Genomic DNA, 20,636 nt, shown 5'->3' on the forward strand with positions numbered 1-20,636 from the left:
TTTGTGCTTACACAAAAAGGTCATATAAAAGGGAGAGCCAGAGACATGTCAGGATTCTCAAATTCCCACTTTACTGCTTAGCCTCTAAAAAACAACAATCTTCTTTAGCTCTTTTAATTTGTGCCTCTCCTATGTTCCATGTGGTGACTTGCCCCAGACTCCTTTTATGCCCATCTAGAACTCTGCCAGCAAGCAGACATTCAAACTGTTGCATTCTAGGGTTAATGTGTGATAAAGACAAATTTTCTTTTCATTTAACACATATAAGTTTAGGAAAAAAGTTTGAAACACAAAAAGGTTAAAACAGAAATCTTTGAAAGTTTCAGAAATAAAATTAAGCATTTAGTAGTGGCAAATATCATTAACATTTATAATGCTTTAAAGATAATTAATTATCAATTCCTTTCAAATGAGCCCAGTAGAAAATGTCTGAGCAGTGGCTTGTGTCTACACTGAACTTGTAGAAAATCCATTAAGTGAGTAGGAAATGAAAAAGAATACCGAGATACAGAACCTTCATACAAACACACACCATACATACTTTGCAAACTAGCTGGATATCTTCTAGACTTTCAATAGTTTTAATATGCCATGTACTCAGAGATTTAGTTTTGGATATCTCCATAATGAATGACATTGGCAATCATCAAGTTAAGAAAAAAAAATACATGAATTAAGTATTTTATCTTATAGTCAGTCTAACCTAGTTAAATCTGATTAGAAAGAAATCAAAATGTTCAAGATTGTTTTTGGCAAACATGAAGACATCTAACATAAAATAACTATATCAATAATAAGCTATTTGTATATGTAATTTGATATTAATAGTGAAGATTATTTGGCCCTCTCCTTGCACCCTCCAAAGCTACCCACTCGAAAATATACTAGAGAGAAAGAGGAAAACTTCCATTTTCAATTAAGAGTTATATAATATGTGGATGTTTCCTACCTATATAATTTTAAAAATTTTAATTGCAATAAAAGTCCTGTCATGTTTCATGTAAGCAGGAATGAATTTAGACACAAACTATTATATAAGAAGAAGCAATATAAGCAAGCTAACCTATACTATGTGAGGTAGTTAGTGCTGCTTTCCCAATTAATATACCAGGAACTAGAAAAATCCAGGACTTGCCTAGGACAACATGAGATAGCAGAGGAAGAGTCAAGGAGCCCATTAGTTCGACTTAGTCCACCCACCAATCAGCAAAGTATATTCTCAGTGCCATGACTTTGACCAACTCCCTCCCTGTCCATATGATTAAATTCATCTGCAATCTAATAGGAACCCATTAAACACTATACATATGTATTGCCCTTGACAACCAAAAAAAAAAAAAAATAGGATACTGACATACTTAACAATAATGTGGTCTTGATTCAATGCTGAGGAAATTCAAATCTCTGGTAGAAAAAGTACAAGCCTAATTCTATACTATAGCAAAAGTGTTGTTTTTCCTTCAGCAGTCTAATTGCCAAAAATACTTAATATTTTTTATTTAAATGAGTGACTGACTACAAACTTTATAAAACTAATTCAAAGGCTTCTCATTCCACAATATTCTAACAATAACAAACATGCTACCAAATATTCACTTACTAAGCCTGCCTTCTCCTGAAAGAGTCTTGCCTTATTTTCCTCCAGGGAAACCTGAACCACTGTTTCTGAGACACACCTTCAGAGATTCAGAAGCAGACCCCAAATCCAGCCCCAACTCTCGGGCCATTTTTTTCCTTGTAGAATACTTCCCAGAACTCATACAGTTTTCAGTTTCTTTAAATACAACTTTTGGTCTTTGCAGGTATAAAAATTGCCACATTTCTTATTACATTCTGAAATTTTAAGCTGGAAAAAAAAATTTGGTCCCCAAACTTATTTTTTAAGTAAAAAATTCTTCTTCCGAGAGAGTTCAAAATCCAGGTTAATGACAGAGGTAGCAAGGGATCTCCATCTTCTCTAGGCTTCTGATCAGTTTCAAAATAGAAGTTTTGATTAAAGCTCTTCCCTGCCAAAAAAAAAAAAAAAAAAAAAAAACAGAGAACAATTAATGGAAAAAGCAAGAATGCCCTGTAATGCACTTTTGTTGTAATACATCACCAAACTATGTTCCTAAAACCGCCAATACTTTCTATTTTCTTTCCTTGCAGGGAAGTTTTCCTGTGCTTTGCCAAGTTAAAAAACAAATAAGACAAACAAACAAAACCAACAACAACAAAAAGAAACCCCACTCTGTCAAGACCCTGTCAAGCTTTTATGAATTCTAAATCAAGCCTACTTTTTCTTGGGATACTCGTAGATGCTGAGACTACGTGAAATTGAAAATGTCATATGGACTGCATGCCTAACATTTTTGCAATGCTGTCTTCCCTCAATGAACATCCCTCCTAAGGTTACAGTGTCTGCATGGGCTTTCTTTTGTTTCACAGGATCTTTTTGTTTAAATCTTCTTTGTTACATTGATTTTTTTTTTTTTTTTTATTTCTTTTTTTTTTCTTTTTCATTTCTATTTCCATGTCAGATAGTTACCATCAGGAACTGTAGCATGTACTTAATCTGTGTGTCCCTAATTAGGCTCTCCTGAATCCTTTCTTTGGAGGTCCTAGTCTAGATGAAATACATTTTTAACTCAGGGAGCACATTCAGGGCTCTAAGGAGCTTCAAAATAGTCTTAGGAAACATCAATCATGTTCTTTCTATTGGATACCACTGAAATGGAGCAATAGGCCATCTGCTGGCTGGAGATTCAGGGAGGAGTAGAAGTCCTGGTCTTTAAAAGACAGACTCCCAGTAATATTGCTCTAACATCATTCAGCAAGGTTGACAATGGGGCCAAGTAAGTGTTCAGAGATTTTTTTTTTTTTTGCATTTCTTTTTTATTTTATTTTTATTTATTTATTTTTAAGTTTTTTCAGATGTTTAGAGATTTTTAAAGGAGTGTCCACCATGTACATGAAATTAATAAGCATCTTCTTCATGGAGATGCAACGTGGGGGGCTTGGGGGGTAGGAAAAGAATAAATGAAATAAGATGGGATCGGGAGGGAGACAAACCATAAGACTCCTAATCTTGCAGAACAAACTGAGGGTTGCTGGGGGGAAGGGGGTCAGGAGAGGGTGGTGGGGTTATGGACATTGGGGGAGTGTGCTGTGATGAGTGCTGTGAAGTGTGTAAACCTGGTGATTCAAGGCCTGTACCCCTGGGGCTAAAAATACATCATATGTTTATAAAAAAATAAATAAATAAGCATCTTCTTCAGTTCCCTTAGGTTACAATTAGTCAGAACCATGAGTGAGGGGCTGCCTATCAGAACAAAGGGATTCAGAGCAAAGGGGCAGCGGCTCCCATCAGAGCTGTGTGTGATCATGAGCCTTCATCAATTTCTTCTGTAAGCATGCATGAATTGCTCTGGTTTTTCTCTTCTAAAAGCCAGATGAGAATATCTGGCCTCGGTGGAACCCATACATAAGGAGGTACCTTTATGAGGGCAGCAGGACCAAATATCAAAGCCAAATTATATCTCACCCACTATACTCAATTAATGTCCATAATGGTCTCTTTACAAGATAGTTTATTTTTATAACCTAAGTCTGGTTATGGATCCTGGGGAACAAAGAAAAATAATTACAGACACTTGCCCAAAATGCATGCTAAGAAAAGCAAATGGAAAGAGATAGAGGGAAATGTAAGATGAACTTTATAAGGACAAAATGTATACCTTAATGAGATTTGTGTAATTCAAAGCATACTGACAAGTGTCTACAAAGATGGAAATGGAAAGATACATCAAAATATGTGAGGATTTATGGCTGCTCAAGTGCTTTTCTTAGAAACTGTCTATGAAAAATATTGCATAGCATTAAATCACAGGTGGTATCTGTGGTAACAAGATAGAAAATATGACACAGCCCAGGCATCTCTAGAACAGAACAGTGTCTTAGTTTTAAATCTTCTCTGCCATTTGCTATCATTATGGTCTTAAGTCCCTTCATCTCTCCGAGGTTTCCTCTCCTCATTTATAAAATTAAATACAGGGGCACCTAGGAGGCTTAGTAGGTTAAGCATCTGCCTTCAGCTCAGGTCATGATCCCCAAGTCCTGGGATTGAGCCCCACATCAGGCTCCCTGCTGAGCAGGGGCTCTGTTTCTCCCTCTGCCCCTCCCCACCCTCAGATGGACTCTCTCTCCCTCCCTCCCTCTTGTTCTCTCAAATAAATCAATAAAATCTTTTTAAAAATTTAAATACAAGACGTTCAACTTAAAAAGCTATTATGAAGAATAAATGAAGTAATCCGTGTGGAAGCATATGAACTGTAAAGAGCTCAACAAACATTGGTTATCCCTGGAACCCACGTCATGTGGACAGGAATTATGTACTCACGCTGGTGCCCCTACTAGAAGGCACCCTGCTAGGAACCTGAGAAGAAGACTATATCAGATGCTTACATTTGATGTTCTCTCACGAAAGCTACAAACTCAGGATCACTGGCATACAGTTCCAAAATTCTCATTCTTTCTTGAATTTCCTTAGAAAAGAAAAAAAAAAAAAGACCGTAAATTGCATTAGAAAAACCTCAACAGCTCTTTAGAAGGAGTTCTAGTTTTCTGGGCTATCCAGAGGAGAGCTATAGGAAAGGATGGCCTTTTCAGAGAGATGGGGGGTTTGGATATTGCAGGAATCACTCTTAAAAACCCAAAGATATATTCCTAAGGAAGGGAGGGAGGAGAGAGAAAGCATTTGCTAATAATGTAAAAAGAAGCCACTGGGTGGGAAATGAGTTACGGCTCAGAATTATATATCCCCTGCATACCACATCACCTGAAAGATATCATGAGGAAAAAAACTGATCATGAAATATTTTTCATCCTTTCCTGAAGCCCATGTACATGATGTGCACACATGTGTGCATGTACACACACGCACACACGCACACACATATACGCACGCTCACACACACACACACACACACACCCCAGCAGAGCAGCAACAGAAAAGCAAAGTTTCCTACCTCACTGGAAAGCCCACTGGTCTCATACATTTGCTGGATTTCTTCCCTGCTTAGACCACCAATAATCTCTCCACCTGCAAAACTAGAGAAGGGGTGCTGAGGATAGGGTCCTTCATACTGCCCAGGTCCAGCCACATGGCTTTCATACACAGGATTGTACTTCACAGCATTTTCAATGGATGAGAGACTGTCGGGCTGCCTGCTGGAACCACAAAAAGGAAAGTACGGTTGGTTCAGGTTCTTCAGACGCTCAACTACTTAGAAGACTATTTACCTGTGGTAAGATTTCTGTTGGGCAAGAAAAAGAGGTGAACTAGATACAAATGTAGGAACATGACTATGAGAAATATCCAGATCAGGTGTTGTCATTATCATCTCCCCAACTACATGGCAAGGGCCCTATGGAATTACTGTTTCATGTATCATCCATCTTTATTTGCCCCACAGTGTTTATCAATAAATGTTAATGAGGAAATATGTCTGTCAGCAGATAGCATATCATTAAATGAATACAGCTCCATCATTCCCAGAGTATGTAAATCAAAATCAGTATGTAACCGTGTAACCACACAGAGAATTTGATAGAAAATAAATGTAGGGAGACCTTAGTGAAATTCAATTCAGATCTACAAATATGTGCTCAGCATTGATTATGTGCCTAGGGTTATCACAGATGCTGATGACATGAAGACTTTGGTGGAACTCTGTCCTGAATGAGATTATACTCTAATGCAAAGTGAGTCAATAAAAAGTTTAAGAACAATGATGGAAGTATGTCCTCCTGAGGACTCTAGGCACCTAGGAGAGGTAACTCCTTAGCCATGCCAGAGGGTGAGGGAAGGTAACCTGAACATGAAGCGTAGCCCTTATAGACTCTAGAAGCACAGAAGCAAAGTACAAGCGGGGATCTCAATCACATAACAACTAAAAGATCTCTGAATCCGTAGCCTCCAAAGTTGAGCAGGTTTTATTTCTCCCATTAATGAAGCTACTAAACAGAGAACCAGATTTCAGTTCTTGTCAGATTCTTAGCCAGATTTAAAATCTGGCTAATTATGGGGTGCCTGGGCGGCCCAGTCGGTTGAGTCTCTGACTCTTGGTTTCAGCTTAGGTCATGATCTCATGGGTGGTGAGATCTAGCCGCATCATGGCCTCTGTGCTCAGTGGGGAGTCTACTTGAGGATTCTCTCCCTCTGCTACTCTACCCAGTCATGCATGTGCATGCACACTCTCTCTCAAATAAACAAATAAATCTTCTTTCTTAAATAATAAATAAATACATTGAAATATGGCTAATTACCACTGGAATGAACCAAAAGGAACAAACTAACAAATATGGTCCTCACACAAGGGCTTCACCTCATGTCCATCACCCTTCTAACTACTTCCCACCAGGAAAGAGGCATTTTGGCCACATTCAACAATGCCACTCCTTCAGTGTGCCTTGAAATTCATGGATTCCTGTGACTTTGCTCATGCTCATTCAATTAGCCACCCCCAGAGCAAATATCTACTCTTATGTCCGGCTAAATATCATAACCATCATTAAAACTTCTAAGACTCTCTTCCCAGGCAAAACCAATTTATCCCTCATCTTATTCATACCACTGCTTATGTTTGTTTCTAATCTAACACCCTTTCAGGCCAGGGACCATGTTTTTATTCAACTTTATAGCTCTCCTCCACCCAGATCATTATCCAATATTTGGCATATAAGAAGTACAAAATAAATGACTAAAAGGAACATTTTATTCCATTAGAGAGTAATTTTTCTTATTTACCTGATGGGCCTCTCTGTTTCTCTCCTATCATAATGAACATGAAGAGTCCTGACAAAGAAGAAGACAAAAGCAGAAGAGACGAGGACAAGCCCAACCACCGAGGCAATGGTGATGCCTATGACCAAGGGCTCAGACACAAACTCCTCACAGTGCTCACCTCGGTACCACCAATTCTCACCCACCCGGCATCTGTAATGAGAAGTGACAAAGTCCAAAAACAGAATCACTGTGTTGAAAACAACAATGGCAGAACCTTTGGCGGGACTGGGGAAAGGTAGCAAAATAAATGCTGACCAAGTGAAGCTTCAATACAGAAGTGAACATAAAAGGGACACCTGGGTGGCTCAGTCAGTTAAGCATCTGCCTTCAGCTCAGGTCATGATCCCAGGGTCCTGGGATGGAACCCCACAGTGGGCTTTCTGCTCAGTGGGGAACCTGCTTCTCCCTCTCCCTGCCACTCTGCCTACTTGTGATCTCTCTCCAGAAATAAATAAATAAAATCTTTTTAAAATTTTTTAAAAAGAAGTGAACATAATAGATTCAATGATCATACAATTTAAGGTTGTGATTAGTGCTTCATACAGACCCAGTATGTCCTCCCTGACTATTTGTAAATGACTAAATAAAAGATTGGGTAGATGTAAAGTGTTCTAATTAAATTCCTTATTTATACTTAACAAAAAACAGACCTAGAAAGGAAAGTGATTGAGATCACACAATTAGTCAGCAACAGCTCTGGGTCTAGAAACCAGGTCTCTAGACTCCTAGTGTTCTTTCACCATACCACAGAGATGCCTGCAACCCCCAGGCTCCAGACTTGTGCAAAAGTGTCATCAATTCTGAGAGCAGCAAGGAAATGACTGGTTTTCAGAATAATATTAACTTCTCTGAAAATAAAAAGACTATTTTTCCTCTGAGTTTTCTAGCTAAACTTTATACTTTTCTGAACAGAAGAGTCTGGATCATTCCCACTTATATCCTCTGGGTCTGGCATCTATAATATTTGCACATCTTGACATCCATAAACTGTCCTCTTATTCATGTTTCTCTGCTTGTTCTCAGCATTCTCTCCTTTTACACCCATGTGACTAGTTGTTGTGTGATTCAGAGGCTGATTTGTTCTATTTTGTTTAAGGAAAATGACTGGGGAGAATGGTGAGGCTACCTAAATCTGTTCATCTGTCTGCTGGAGTTTCTGTAGTTCTGCCTTATTAAAAAATGGATCTTAGTTACTTAAAATATATTTGTTACAATTTCAAAGACTTTAAATACTTGCTTTTCTTTATTTTCAAACATTCAATAGGACCACGAGAAAGCCACAGGCATTAAGAAAATATCCAAGTAGACAATAAAATTTCACAGTGTAAAGTATTATCTTAGCCTAAACCTAATTTGAGTACAAATTGCCTTATCATCACCACTAAGAACCAACACAAAGATCTCCAACTACTTCAAGTACTCTAATTAAGACACATTTAAATAATGTTTTTCTTACAGCATCTTAAAAGTATAAAAATAAAATAACCAATCGATCTGGGTATAATTGAGCCCTATTAACTGACTCTCCACATGAGAACTAGAGGGCATCCATCTATTGCCTAGATAAAACTTCTATAATAAATATTGCTGTGATTATCCTAAAATCATAGGTGTAGACTCATCTTCTTGGATGGGTCTACACCCATTCAAGAAGTATCTATATGGAGGAAGTATCTATAACCTTGGGAAACCAAAATCTCTAACTACAACATACCGACAAATGGCCCCATGTCCAGGCATAATGTCACATTTTCCATCATTCAAGCAGAAGTCAGGCTGTAGATCACAGAGACTCTGACAAGGTAGTTCTTCCACACTCAGGTACCCAGGGAAGCATCTACACTCTGCTTCTCCACTCCAGGGGTTGACTACACACTCAGAAAATTCATTGCATGCCTGAAACTTGCAAAGGTTGGCTTGATCACCTAAAACATCAAAAAAAAAAAAAAAAAAACAAACTAGAGAATAATACAAGAAAAGGCAAAACATAGGAACGAGTACATGAAGTCCCTCTAGTAACACTACCCCCCTCCAAAGTAACAAGGGACACCCCCCTTCCTGAAACATTAAAATACACCATCACCACTAATACCACAAAAAAATTCTGACTCATCCTTGGATTGATGAGCTGTTGTTAAATATCTCTAAAATCCAGAGCCAAAGCATAAAACTCAATGACCTGGGTAAGCTTTTTCATTGTTTACCAAGGGAGCAGGAAGACACTTTAAAACCTATGCCATGTAGTTGTCAATCTAAATTCAACACAGTTTTCATGTATCATTCATTTGCACCAACCCTAACCTACCATAGGCTACCTCTATTCTATATGTGATGCTAAATGCCCTATCCCACAGTGAGAACATAGAACAGGAGACAAAGCCCAGACAATTGATAGGAGCCTCAGGAGTGGGTATAACCCAATAAGAGCAGCTAAGAACATTTGAGATTTGTGGAAGCCAATGTTAGAAAAATATATCAGCCCTGGACCTCCTCAGGCCATTCTTAATAATATTTTGATTTCAGTAACTTTATTTTTCTTTGATTAGGTGAGAATAAAAATAAAAATTTTAAATAATTAGGACAATAACCCATCAAAAATGATGTAAGACATTGACCATGATGGGTCTTTCATCCCATTTGGTTTCACTATATGTTGTTCACTGGTGAATGGCAACCTGTGAATGGCAAACAGTGACAAGGATACAAAAGACAGATGAAATAGGTGGAAATAATCCATAAGCTCATCTAGATGAAAAAGCATGATGTTTAGCATAAATAAATAAATAAATAAATAAATAGCATAGCATAGTCTGTTTCCAAAGAATCTAATATGGTTTTGAGAATTACTGATTTCCTTGCTATTCTGGAGATTAAAGATACTTGGCACAAAGGCTTTAAAGCAAAAAAAAAAAAAAAAAAAAAAAAAAAAAAGTTTCTTGAATATGAGGACTTTAGCCAAGAAGTTAGTTTCACTGGATAATACTGGAGGAAAAGAGGGACCAGACCTTGTGGCTGTTGAACCAGGAAGCCACTGAAATATTTCAAGCAGGAAAGTGAAATAATCTGATGTTTTAGAAAGAGTACCCTGGCTGCTATCTGGGAGAAGGGATAGGGGAGAAGTAGTAGGGAAACTGGTTCAAATGTGGGCTGATGAATGATTGGCCTAGACTAGCAGCACTGGAGAAAGAGAAGTACACAGATTCGAGATATATTTAGAATATTCAGAATCAACATAAGTTTGGGGGTAATAGAAACAGGTATCAGAATGACTTCCTAGGTTTCTGACTTAAGTAGCTGAATGGACATGACTTCCATTTCTCAAGATGGTGAAGCTGACAGAAATATTAGATTTAGTTAAAAGATGGAGAGATACAGAAAAGAAGAGCTCATTCTTAGATATCTTAAGTTTGATATACATAGGATGATACATCTAAACTGAGATCATCAAATACATAGTTAGATTTTGATTCTGGAGCTCAGAAGGTAAGTCTGATTTGCAAATAAAAATAAAATAAATAAATAAATAAAATAATTTTTTTTGCAAAAAAAATTATTGACAGTTATATAAGACTTACAACAATGGAAATGGATAAAATAGCTTAGGAAAATAATATAGAAGGAAAGAGAGTCCAAAATCATTTGAGCTTGGCAACTTTAGAGATGCAGCCAGAGCAAATCCAGTGGATAAGTAAAAGAGAGAGCTAGCGCTAGACAGAATAGGTAGAAAAGGGAATGGGAGGTAAAAAAGATAATGTGTGTGAACAACCTTTTTAAAAAGAGAATGAGCAAAAACTAATGACCAAAAAGTATACGTTGGCTAACTGAACATAATAATAAGAAATGAAAAATTAAAAAAATAAAAAATAAAAATACATTTACTATTATATTCTCTGAAAAAAATAAGAATGATATTGATGTCCTATGAAAAGATCATTTAATAATTACCAAGATGTGAATATTTTGCCTGACATAGTATTCTTTTCCCTTTAAGTAATAAATTCACCTTGACTCAGTATAAAGGAAAATACACAAGAATAATCACTGGATTCCACTTAGAAACCACCATAGTATTCAATACCATTACCTGATTCTACATCAAGGGAGAATTTATCAATAGCCAAGTTCATGGTCTCATAGGCAGTGGTGCAAAAGTCTTCCAGGATCATGTATACAGCATTGTTGACATTAAGAGGGACAGACTTCATGAACTTCATTCGGCTGTTTACAACAATACTGCCATTTCTAAAGTTCAGGATTTCTAAATTCTGGAATCCTGTGAGATTTGACTGGAGATAGGGAACCAGCTACAATACAAGAAAAGTAGTCAGTTTACAAGGTTTTGCATTTTGTTCAAAATATAACAACCCCCACTCAAACAAAAGGATGAGCCCCCCCCTACTTTTCCAAACTATATTCTATTTACACTATTTAAACTGTTCATCCATAATAGTATAAATTTTGAGTTATTTGAGAGTGAGAGATTTTCCCAGTGCTATTTAGAAACCCATGGAACTGACAGTTTTAGACACCCAGAGAGTTTATTCTCTCTGTTTCACTAAAAAATCACAACAGTGTAGGTATCAAAAGTACATACAAAACACTGGTCTTACAGTAACACGTGAAAAAAATTTTTAAGCTTCAGTTCCATAATTCATGGAATTCAATCTTCAGTATCTAAGTTTCTATATCACCCTCGTGCCATGTTGGTGTTTTCCATTTCTTAGTATCTAACTGTCTTATTGTTTTTCTACCAACCCTAGGCCATGACACTATTTGTAAATCTATGTTCACAGCAGACCACACTTTCATTGGCTCAGATCTTATGTGTTTAGGGAAAAGAGAGTTAGTTCATACATGATTATTCACTAATGCCCATGTTCCACTTCTAGTGCTTACCAGTTCCAAAAATCTTTGTTCCAGTGCTTTATACTCCAAAGAGTTTTTATTAAACAGATCTTCCGAAAACATCATGTTTGTCACTCGGAGGCTAAAGAAAACCAACAAAGCTCCTGCAGTCTGGGTATGAGTCAAGTCACCTCCTTCTGTGGGCTGTACCACAATAGCCCTCTCTGTGGAGTGGACATTTGTAGACATTTCCACATAACTACCAACCTTGCCATTTTCCTCTGGGATTAGCTCAGGCTGATAGTAATCTGTGCCTATCCGGTCCAGTTCTAATGAAATATCCTGAACACCCATAATTACTTCATCTTCTAGCAGGGTGGAGCTGGTGGTTGGAGACAATTTGGTAGACTGTGTTATGGAAGATTTCAACCAGAGCTTGTCAGTAGTCTGTGGTGTACTTGCCAACATGTCTCTGAACAATATCCCTAGGGAAGAAGTTCTTGCCCGAACTACATCTGATTCTGGCAATATAGTCCCCAACTGTTGCATGTCTGGCTTAATTACTGAAATCTCGTTATCAAACCATTCATGGTTGGATGACTCTGTAGTTTGTTCCACATCCTCCTTTAGAAACAGTATATCTGGTTTATCAGTAGAAGCAGAGGTTGCTGTAGATGTCAGTAGGAGAGGTGCTTTGGTAACCAGGTAATAATCAATGTCAGGTACCTCTGATATTTGTTTGGAGAGAACTAGAGATGCAGATTGAGTTGTGGTCTCTACAGAAATGGGCACAGTAGGTCCACCAATGAGCTCTTCCTCTGCAAATTTTGTGGATTTATCAAAATGCCCATATTTTAAATAGTCAATACTTTGTCCTGTAGAATCTATTTTGTCATCTAGAACTAATTTCTCATCTATAACCTCAGTTGGCAAAAGTGACTCCTGATCTTCAAGCCATGATTTAGACAGTGGTTCATAACTCTTCTCTAATGAAGTCTCATTCCATGGCCAAGTAATCTGATCTACATTTTGCCCAGACCCTGAGCCTAAACCACTTTCAAATATAAACCCTTTTTCTATGGATGTGTCTGGCATCAAAGTGCTCACTTCTAATTGGCCTTTGACTTTGGAGGCCAAAGAGTCCAAGCCAGAAGATATAGCTACTTCTTTAGCAAGATCTAAAGTAACAGAGGAAGTCAGATATGGTGAGGATGTCAAAGACACTCCAGAATCTTCCACAGATGGTATCGTCTCCTTTGGCACCGGCTGAGTGAATGGACTTGAAGGCAATGGCTGAACAGAAAGAAAATCTTCTGACCCTTCAACTTTGATTAATCCTAAAAATAAAATTTTCTATTAATTAATCTACAGAGTTGCCAAAATGTATTCCCAGTTCTCCTAATAAAGCTGGCTACTTGTGTTTTTTTTCTCATTAAGTTAGGAGATTCAGTTGCTTATTTTTACTCTGATAAATTAGCAAGCAAGAAGATCTCATTATGTCTGTGTGATATGTACAATCATCATGAATATACCCCCTATCCTTGAGTAAAACAAGATCTCAGCTATTGAACTGATTCCTCTTCAAACACTTGATGTATTTACTCCATGGAAATGAAGAACTGCTGGTTACCATATTGACACCAAAGACTGAATTTAGTGAAAACTAAGGGAGAAAATCCCTTAGGAAATTTTGTCTTTGAATTCCCATTTCCCTTACTGCCCATTCACTTCCAAATTCACCCAATGTTTAAAATCCTGGACCCATTATTTATATCTTTGTTCAACTTCTTCTTTCATTATATACTCCATTCATAAGTCACATTGATCTTTCTTTTCCTCCACAACATTTAAATCACCCACTTGATTTTCATTTCTTAGTCTCTGCTGTAGCTACCCTAGTTCAGTTCTCCCTTTCACAAGCCTAATGCAAGCTAAAGTCTCTATACATGGCCCCCATAATCAATCCTACTAAAAGCTACTATAATAATCTTCTTTGATTTTATTTGTTTATCCTACACTATTCAAGTAAAGTAGTTCTTTAATAGTAATTTAATTAAATTATGTATCCTTTAATAGGATGTTCAAAATATCTATTAATTGATACCCACCCCAGCCCACCAAGTTCATTCTTTATTATTTACCTATTTGGAGTCTCCATTCCAACCAATTAAATCTGACCATTCCCTCTCTCATATGACTTCCCCAAGCCATTTCCTCCTAATAGACGCTATTATGTTTTTCTATTAACCCTAGTCTCTTTCTCTCTTCAAAACCCTGTCATCTGATATAATAAAGTATAAAACTGTGAAAAGTAAATAGAGTCCCTTACCATCTTCTAGGAGGTGAGATCCAGAAGTCCTTTCGTTAGAAACCACAGGCAAGCCAGTCTGAAACACTGCTGGGGTGACAGAATGAAGAGTCAAGCTGCTAACGTCTAAAACCTCTGGGGAAGAACTGAGGCCCACCTTCGAGGGAAAGGCTAATTTGGGTGTAGACACTAAATCACCCAAAGGGCTCTCTGACCAGAGTTCCCTGCCAGTGGTTGAGGGAGGACCAGAGCTGAAATCAAGTGGTGAAATACTGCTGGTGGTAGATTCATCTGCTGAGGGCCATTCAGCTTGAAGGGTATTATCCTGGGGGGAAAAAAAGGCTAAATCATATCATAGATAAAAGAAACATATAAAAATTATTTCAAATATCACTTATGTATACACATTCCCAGATTTTCTAAGGACACAGAGACAATGTAATATTGGTGGGGAGGAGGGTGGGAACATGGGTTCTAGAATCAAACAGAGCTCTCATCAAACCCTTATTCAACCCACATACTAGTTTAAAAATCTAGAGAAAAGACATGAACCTCTTGAATCACATCTGTAAATTGGGGAGAAATGAGATAATATATTCAAAATATTCCAAAGTAAGTCTGTGGGAAAAAATATTATTTCTCTTGCTTTAGATGTCCCTTTTTTCTGTCTTTTTAGCTTAAATACTCTAACTACATAATTACTAATATCTGTAATTTGATGTCAAAGATCTAAGCACATTGCCCACAGCAGGAAAGAACAGTTAGCAATTTTATTAATCATTCCAAAAGGTATTTAACTACTTAAGGCTTTTCATTTTGCTAAGAAATGTCACCACATCAAAATGTGGTCTGTACCTCAAAAGAATGGCAGTATCTATGAAATGGCATCCCACTTACAAAATACAACTTTCTCTTTCTAGTGACTTTTTTTACTAATATAGTAATAGAGTACTAATCTTACCCTAAAATTTAACTTCAGGAATAGAAAAGTAGAAAGAAACACAATCCTCGAACATGCTAATTATGTAATCATATAAAGACAAATCTACACAAAAAAGTTGAGTGGTGATACTAGTAGGTAAAATGGCCATGGCATTTGGTGATAATTTTTATACTTCAATCTATGCTGAGTTATAAATAACAAAAAGTAAAAAGTGCCATATGTAAAGAAAAAATTCATAAAATATTTCCTGGGTGAAAACTAAAAAAGGAAAATAGAAAAGAAGAATCATTCTTTACTCTAAATAGCATTAAAATAACATGAAAGCTTTTTAAAAACCCCAATGTCCAAGCCTCACACCTCAGAAATCCTAACTTAATTGCTTGTGGATAGGACCCAGACGTGGTACTTTTAAAATACTCCCATAGAGGATACAGGCTGATCATGTTCTGCCTATAGTATTACAGGCTGGGTCTCAAAAATACTTGTCTAGTTGCTGAATTGTTATATTTCCTGTCAGGAAGACCCTATAAGAAATCTCCTGGTGTTGGGTCCAAGATGTTGGCATAGGAAGATACTGAACACACTTCCTCCTATGGACACAACAAATCTACAATTACATATGGAATAATTTTCTCTGAAAAAATCCTAAAAAGTAGATGAACAGCATCTCCACAACCAAAAAAAGCCACACTGAGTTTGGTAGGAGAGGCAGAGATACGCTCTCACTAAAAACCCCACCCAAAGAGTTACAATCTACAGTCAGAATGAAATCTCAAAAACATGGAACTTCCCCCCAAGGAGCAAGGAGTTTTCACCCCACATTAGGCACCCCAACTCTTGGGGTCCTGTACCTGAGAGACCAGCCCCCAAAACAGAAAACCATCAGGGATTATGTCCAGAACTGTAGGGAATGGAGAACCTGCCCTTAAGGACTCACTTACAGACCTGCTTGCCCCAGGACCCAAGGCAAAAGCAGCGATATATTTGTTTGTTTGTTTGTTTGTTTGTTTCGGAGGGAATTTTTAATCTTTTTTTTAAGTGAAATATAGTTAACAAACAATGTTATATTAGTTTTAATATAAAAAATAGTGATTCTACAATTCTATACATTATGCTATGTTCACTACAAATATAGCTACAATCTGTCACCATACAATGCTATTAAGATATCATTGACCATGTTCCCTATACTGTGCATTCATCCTCATGACTTATTCATCCCATAGCTGGAAGCCTTCCTTCTCTCTGATAACCACCTGTAGCTCTACCATCCTCTCTCTGATAATCACCCATTTGTTCTCTGTATTTATGGGTCTGTTTCTGTCTTTTGTTTGTTTATTTGTTCTTTTGCATATGTGTGTATGGGTGCATTTAGATTCCATATAAAGTGAAATCATATGGTAGTTGCCTTTCTCTGTATGACTTACTTCACTTAGCATAATACCCTCTAGGTCCAACCATGTTGTTGCAAATGGCAAGAGCTCATTCTTTTTATGGTTGAATAACATTCCATGGTATATATATATACACACCACATCTTCTTTATTCATCTTTTGGTGGACATTTAGATTGCTCCATATCTTGGCTATTGGAAATAATGCTTCTATAAACGTGGGGGTGCATTATCTTTTTGAATTAGTATTTTCATTTTCTGTGAGTAAATACCCAGTAGTGGAATTACCGGATCTTATGGTATTAAAAGCAGAAGTTTGAAAAGTGCCTAGACCATATGTGAAGGAGACACACTAATCCTAAAGCAAATGCCAAAAAGAAAGGAACCTGTTAGGGCTTTCTCTAAAGACAGAAGCACTGGCAGGTACAATTTTTGCAATCTCACTGTACCTTACTAACGCTGGTGTGGATAAGTGCCATTTAGGCAATCGCCTTCCAACCTCCTAGCACATGTGGGACTCCCATCCCACATCACAGCACATCACAACCAGCCAGGCAAGCACCACCCCACATCCCATGTCACAGTCAAGTCTTAGCCAGCCAGACAAGTGCCACATCCTCGCCAGCTCCCAACTCCTGCCAAAAATATATCACAGACAGCCTGGGCAAGAATCCCACCCACCCACCCACCCCACCACAGCTCAGCCACACCACAGTCAGAGGGTGCACACAGCCCCCACAGGGAAAACTCAGGGAGCCCCTGGTTTTAGTGGCCAGAAGGGGATTGTGTTTCTGACTCCCATGGGTCATCCCTTACATAATACCACTCCCACAATACTCCTACAACAGAGGTAGCTCTTTTGTCTAATACACAGAAACAAACACAAAGAATCAGTTAAAATGAGGAGACAGAAAAACATGTTCCAAATGAAAGAACAAGACAAAACCTCAGAAAAAGACCTTGATGAAATGGAGATAAGTAATCTACCTGATAAAGAGTTCCAAATAACTTTCATAAAGATGCTTACCAAACTCAGGAGAAGAAGGGATGTGCACAGAAAGAACTTCAACAGAGAGAAAACATAAGAAAATACCAAACATAAGTCAGAACTGAAAAATACAGTAACTACACTGAAAAGTACATTACAGGGGTTCAAAAGCAAATTGGAAGAAGCAGAAAAACAGATCAGCAAGCTAGAAAACAAAGCAATGGAACTCACCCAGACAGAGCAACAAAAAAGAAAAAATAATTTTAACAAGCGAAAATCCCTTAAAGGACCTATGGGACAAGATCAAATAGAATAATACACACATTATAGAGGCCCCAGAAAGAGAAGAGGCAGAAAACTTATTTGAATAAATAATGGCTGAAAAATTTCCTATTCTAGGAAGGAAAGAGACATCTATGCTCAGGAAGCACAGAGAGTTCCAAAAAAGATTAATTCAAAGAGATTTACACCAAGACACGCTATAACTAAAATGTCAAAAGATAAAGATAAGGAAACACTCCTAAATGCAGCATAAGGAAAAAGAACTTACTACATGCAAGGGAAACCAATAAGGCTATCAGTAGATATTTTTAGCAGCAACTCTGTAAGCCAAAAAGTGGTGGCATGAAATTCTCAAAGTACTTTAGGGAAAGAATATTCACCCACAGTGAGATTATTATTCAGAACAGAGGTAGAGTTCCCCAGCTAAGCAAAAGCTAAAGGAGTTCATCACCACTAAACAGGTCTTACAAGAAATATTAAAGAGACTTCTTTCAGCTGAAAAGAAATTATACTGATTAATGACAAGAAATCATGCAAATGTAAAAATCTCATAGCAAAAGTTAAACATATTATAAAAGTAATGGATTAATCACTTATAAAGCTAGTAAAAAAGACAAAAGTAGTAAAATTAACTAAAACTACAATAATTAGTTAGGGGATACATAAAATAAAAAGATGTAAAATGTGACATCAAAAACATAAAACATGGGGGAGGTTAAAAATGTACAGTGTTGAAATGTATTCAAATTTAAGTTGTTATCGACTTAAAATAGACAGTTTTATATATATAGAATGATATATATGAACCTCATGATAATCACAAGGTAAAAATTTATGCTAAATACACAAAAGAAAATTAGAAAGGAATCTATTGTGGCTACATATAACAATTTGTTAATGAATACAATATAAAAAGAGGTAAACTGTAACATCAAAAACTAAAAGTAGGGAGGGAATAAAAAGAGAGTTTTTGTATGCCATTGACATTAAGTTGTTAGCATAAAATAGACGGTTAGCATAAAATAAACCTAAGATGTTTATGTAAGCTTCATGGTCACCACAAAGCAAAAACCTACAGAAGATACACAAAAGAAAAAGAAAAGAGAATCAAAGCATACAACTATGGAAAATAATCAATTAACAGAGGAAAACACCAAGACAGAAACAAAGAAACAAGGTAATTACAAAAGGGCCAGAAAACAATAAGATGGTAGAAATAAGTCCTTACTTATCAAGTTACTCTGAATGTAAATGGATTAAAGTCCCCCTTCAAAGGACAGAAATTGACTAACAGTATAAAAAATAAGATCCAAATATATGCTGCTTATAATAGAGTCACTTCAGTTAGAGACACATAAAGGCTCAAAGTGAAGGGATTTTTTAAAAATTCCATACAAATAGAAAACAAAAGAAAGCAGCAGTAGTTATACTTATATCATACAAAATAGACTTTAATTCAAAAACTGTAACAAGAGACCAGTAAGGTCATAAATAATGGTAAAGAGCTCAACTCATCAAGAGGACATAACAATTGTAAATACAATGGCACCTGACATTGGAGCACCTAAATATCTAACGCAAATATTAACAGATCAGAAGGGAGGGAGGGATAACAATACAATTATCGGGGACTTCAGCATCGCCACTTTGAACAATGGCTAGATAATCCAGAGAGAAAATCAATAAGAAAATGATGGACTTGAACTATACTTTAGACCAAAGGGACCTAACAAACATAGAGGACCAGATGGTTTCACTGATATTCTACCAAACATTTAAAGAAAAACTAATGCTAGTCCTTCCCAAACTCTTCCCAAAAATCAAACAGGAGTAAACACTCCCAAACTGATTTTACAAAGCCAGCATTACCCTGATAGCAAAACCAGACAAAGATACTACAAGAAAATAAAATGACAGACCAATATCCCAGATTAATATAATGCAAAAATTGCCCCCCAAAATTAGCAGACTGAATTCAAAGCAAATTAGAAGAATCATCCACCAGGATCAGGTGAGGACTTATCCCTTGGATAGAAGGACAATTCAAAACTTACAAATCAATAAATGTGATATGTCACATTAATAAAATGAAGAATAGGAGCACCTGGGTGGCTCAATGGGTTAAGCCTCTGCCTTCGGCTCAGGTCATGATCTCAGGGTCCTGGGATAGAGCCCCACATTAGGCTCTCTGCTCAACAGGAAGCCTGCTTCCCCCCCTCTCTCTCTGCCTGCCTCTCTGCCTCCTTGTGATCTCTCTCTCTCTCTCTGTCAAAATTAAATTAAAATTAAATTAAAGAATAAAAAAAATCATACAATCATCTCCATAGATACAGAAATTATTTGACAAAATTCAGTCCTTTCATGATAAAAACCCTCAACAAACTGGATACAGAAGCAACATATCTCAACATAATAAAGGCCATGAACAACAAACCCACAGCAAATATCATAACCCAGTTTGAAAGGCTGAAGCTTTCTTACTAAGATGAAGAATAAGACAATGGTCTCACTCTTACATCTTATCTAGTATAACATTAGAATTCTCAGCAAGGGCAATTAGGCAAGAAAAATAAATAAAAGTTCTTCAAATCAGAAAGGAAGAGGTAAAATGGTCTGCTCCAGATGGCACGATCCTATGTATATAAAATACTAAAGAAATTAAAAAAAAAAAAACTGTTTGGGGCGCCTGGGTGGCTCAGTGGGTTAAGCCGCTGCCTTCGGCTCAGGTCATGATCTCAGGGTCCTGGGATCGAGTCCCTGCATCGGGCTCTCTGCTCAGCAGGGAGCCTGCTTCTCTGTCTCTCTCTCTCTCTCTCTCTGCCTGCCTCTCTGTCTACTTGTGATCTCTCTCTGTCAAATCAATAAATTAAATCTTTAAAAAAAAAAAAAACTGTTAGAATCGGAACACCTGGGTGGCTCAGTTGGTTAAGCATCTGACTCTTGATTTCAGCTCAGGTCATGATCTCAGGGCTGTGAGATTGAGCCCCACAACAGGCTCTGTAGAGATCGAGCCCCACAGTGATCTCTGCACTCAGCAGGGAGTCTGCTTGA

At 37.2% G+C, this 20,636-nt stretch overlaps 1 protein-coding gene across 1 annotated transcript in view; it reads right to left on the reverse strand.

The window, feature by feature from the left end:
- Nucleotides 1-1,925: 1,925 nt before the first annotated feature.
- IMPG2 (interphotoreceptor matrix proteoglycan 2) overlaps nt 1,926-20,636 on the reverse strand; it is an 80,052-nt gene continuing 61,341 nt past the window's right edge. Inside the window, exons 11-18 of the mRNA XM_032852063.1 lie at nt 14,001-14,304; nt 11,723-13,008; nt 10,911-11,130; nt 8,541-8,751; nt 6,788-6,976; nt 5,007-5,208; nt 4,444-4,523; nt 1,926-2,006 (exon numbers count right to left, since the gene is read on the reverse strand). Of these exons, the coding sequence (XP_032707954.1) occupies nt 1,994-2,006; nt 4,444-4,523; nt 5,007-5,208; nt 6,788-6,976; nt 8,541-8,751; nt 10,911-11,130; nt 11,723-13,008; nt 14,001-14,304 (2,505 nt within the window). The 3' untranslated portion in view covers nt 1,926-1,993. The remainder of the gene's footprint in view (nt 2,007-4,443; nt 4,524-5,006; nt 5,209-6,787; nt 6,977-8,540; nt 8,752-10,910; nt 11,131-11,722; nt 13,009-14,000; nt 14,305-20,636) is intronic.

This window comes from Lontra canadensis, unplaced genomic scaffold (assembly GCF_010015895.1).
Source record: "Lontra canadensis isolate GAN:19392208 unplaced genomic scaffold, GSC_riverotter_1.0 scaffold6, whole genome shotgun sequence".
In the NCBI taxonomy this organism is placed as follows: domain Eukaryota; kingdom Metazoa; phylum Chordata; class Mammalia; order Carnivora; family Mustelidae; genus Lontra; species Lontra canadensis.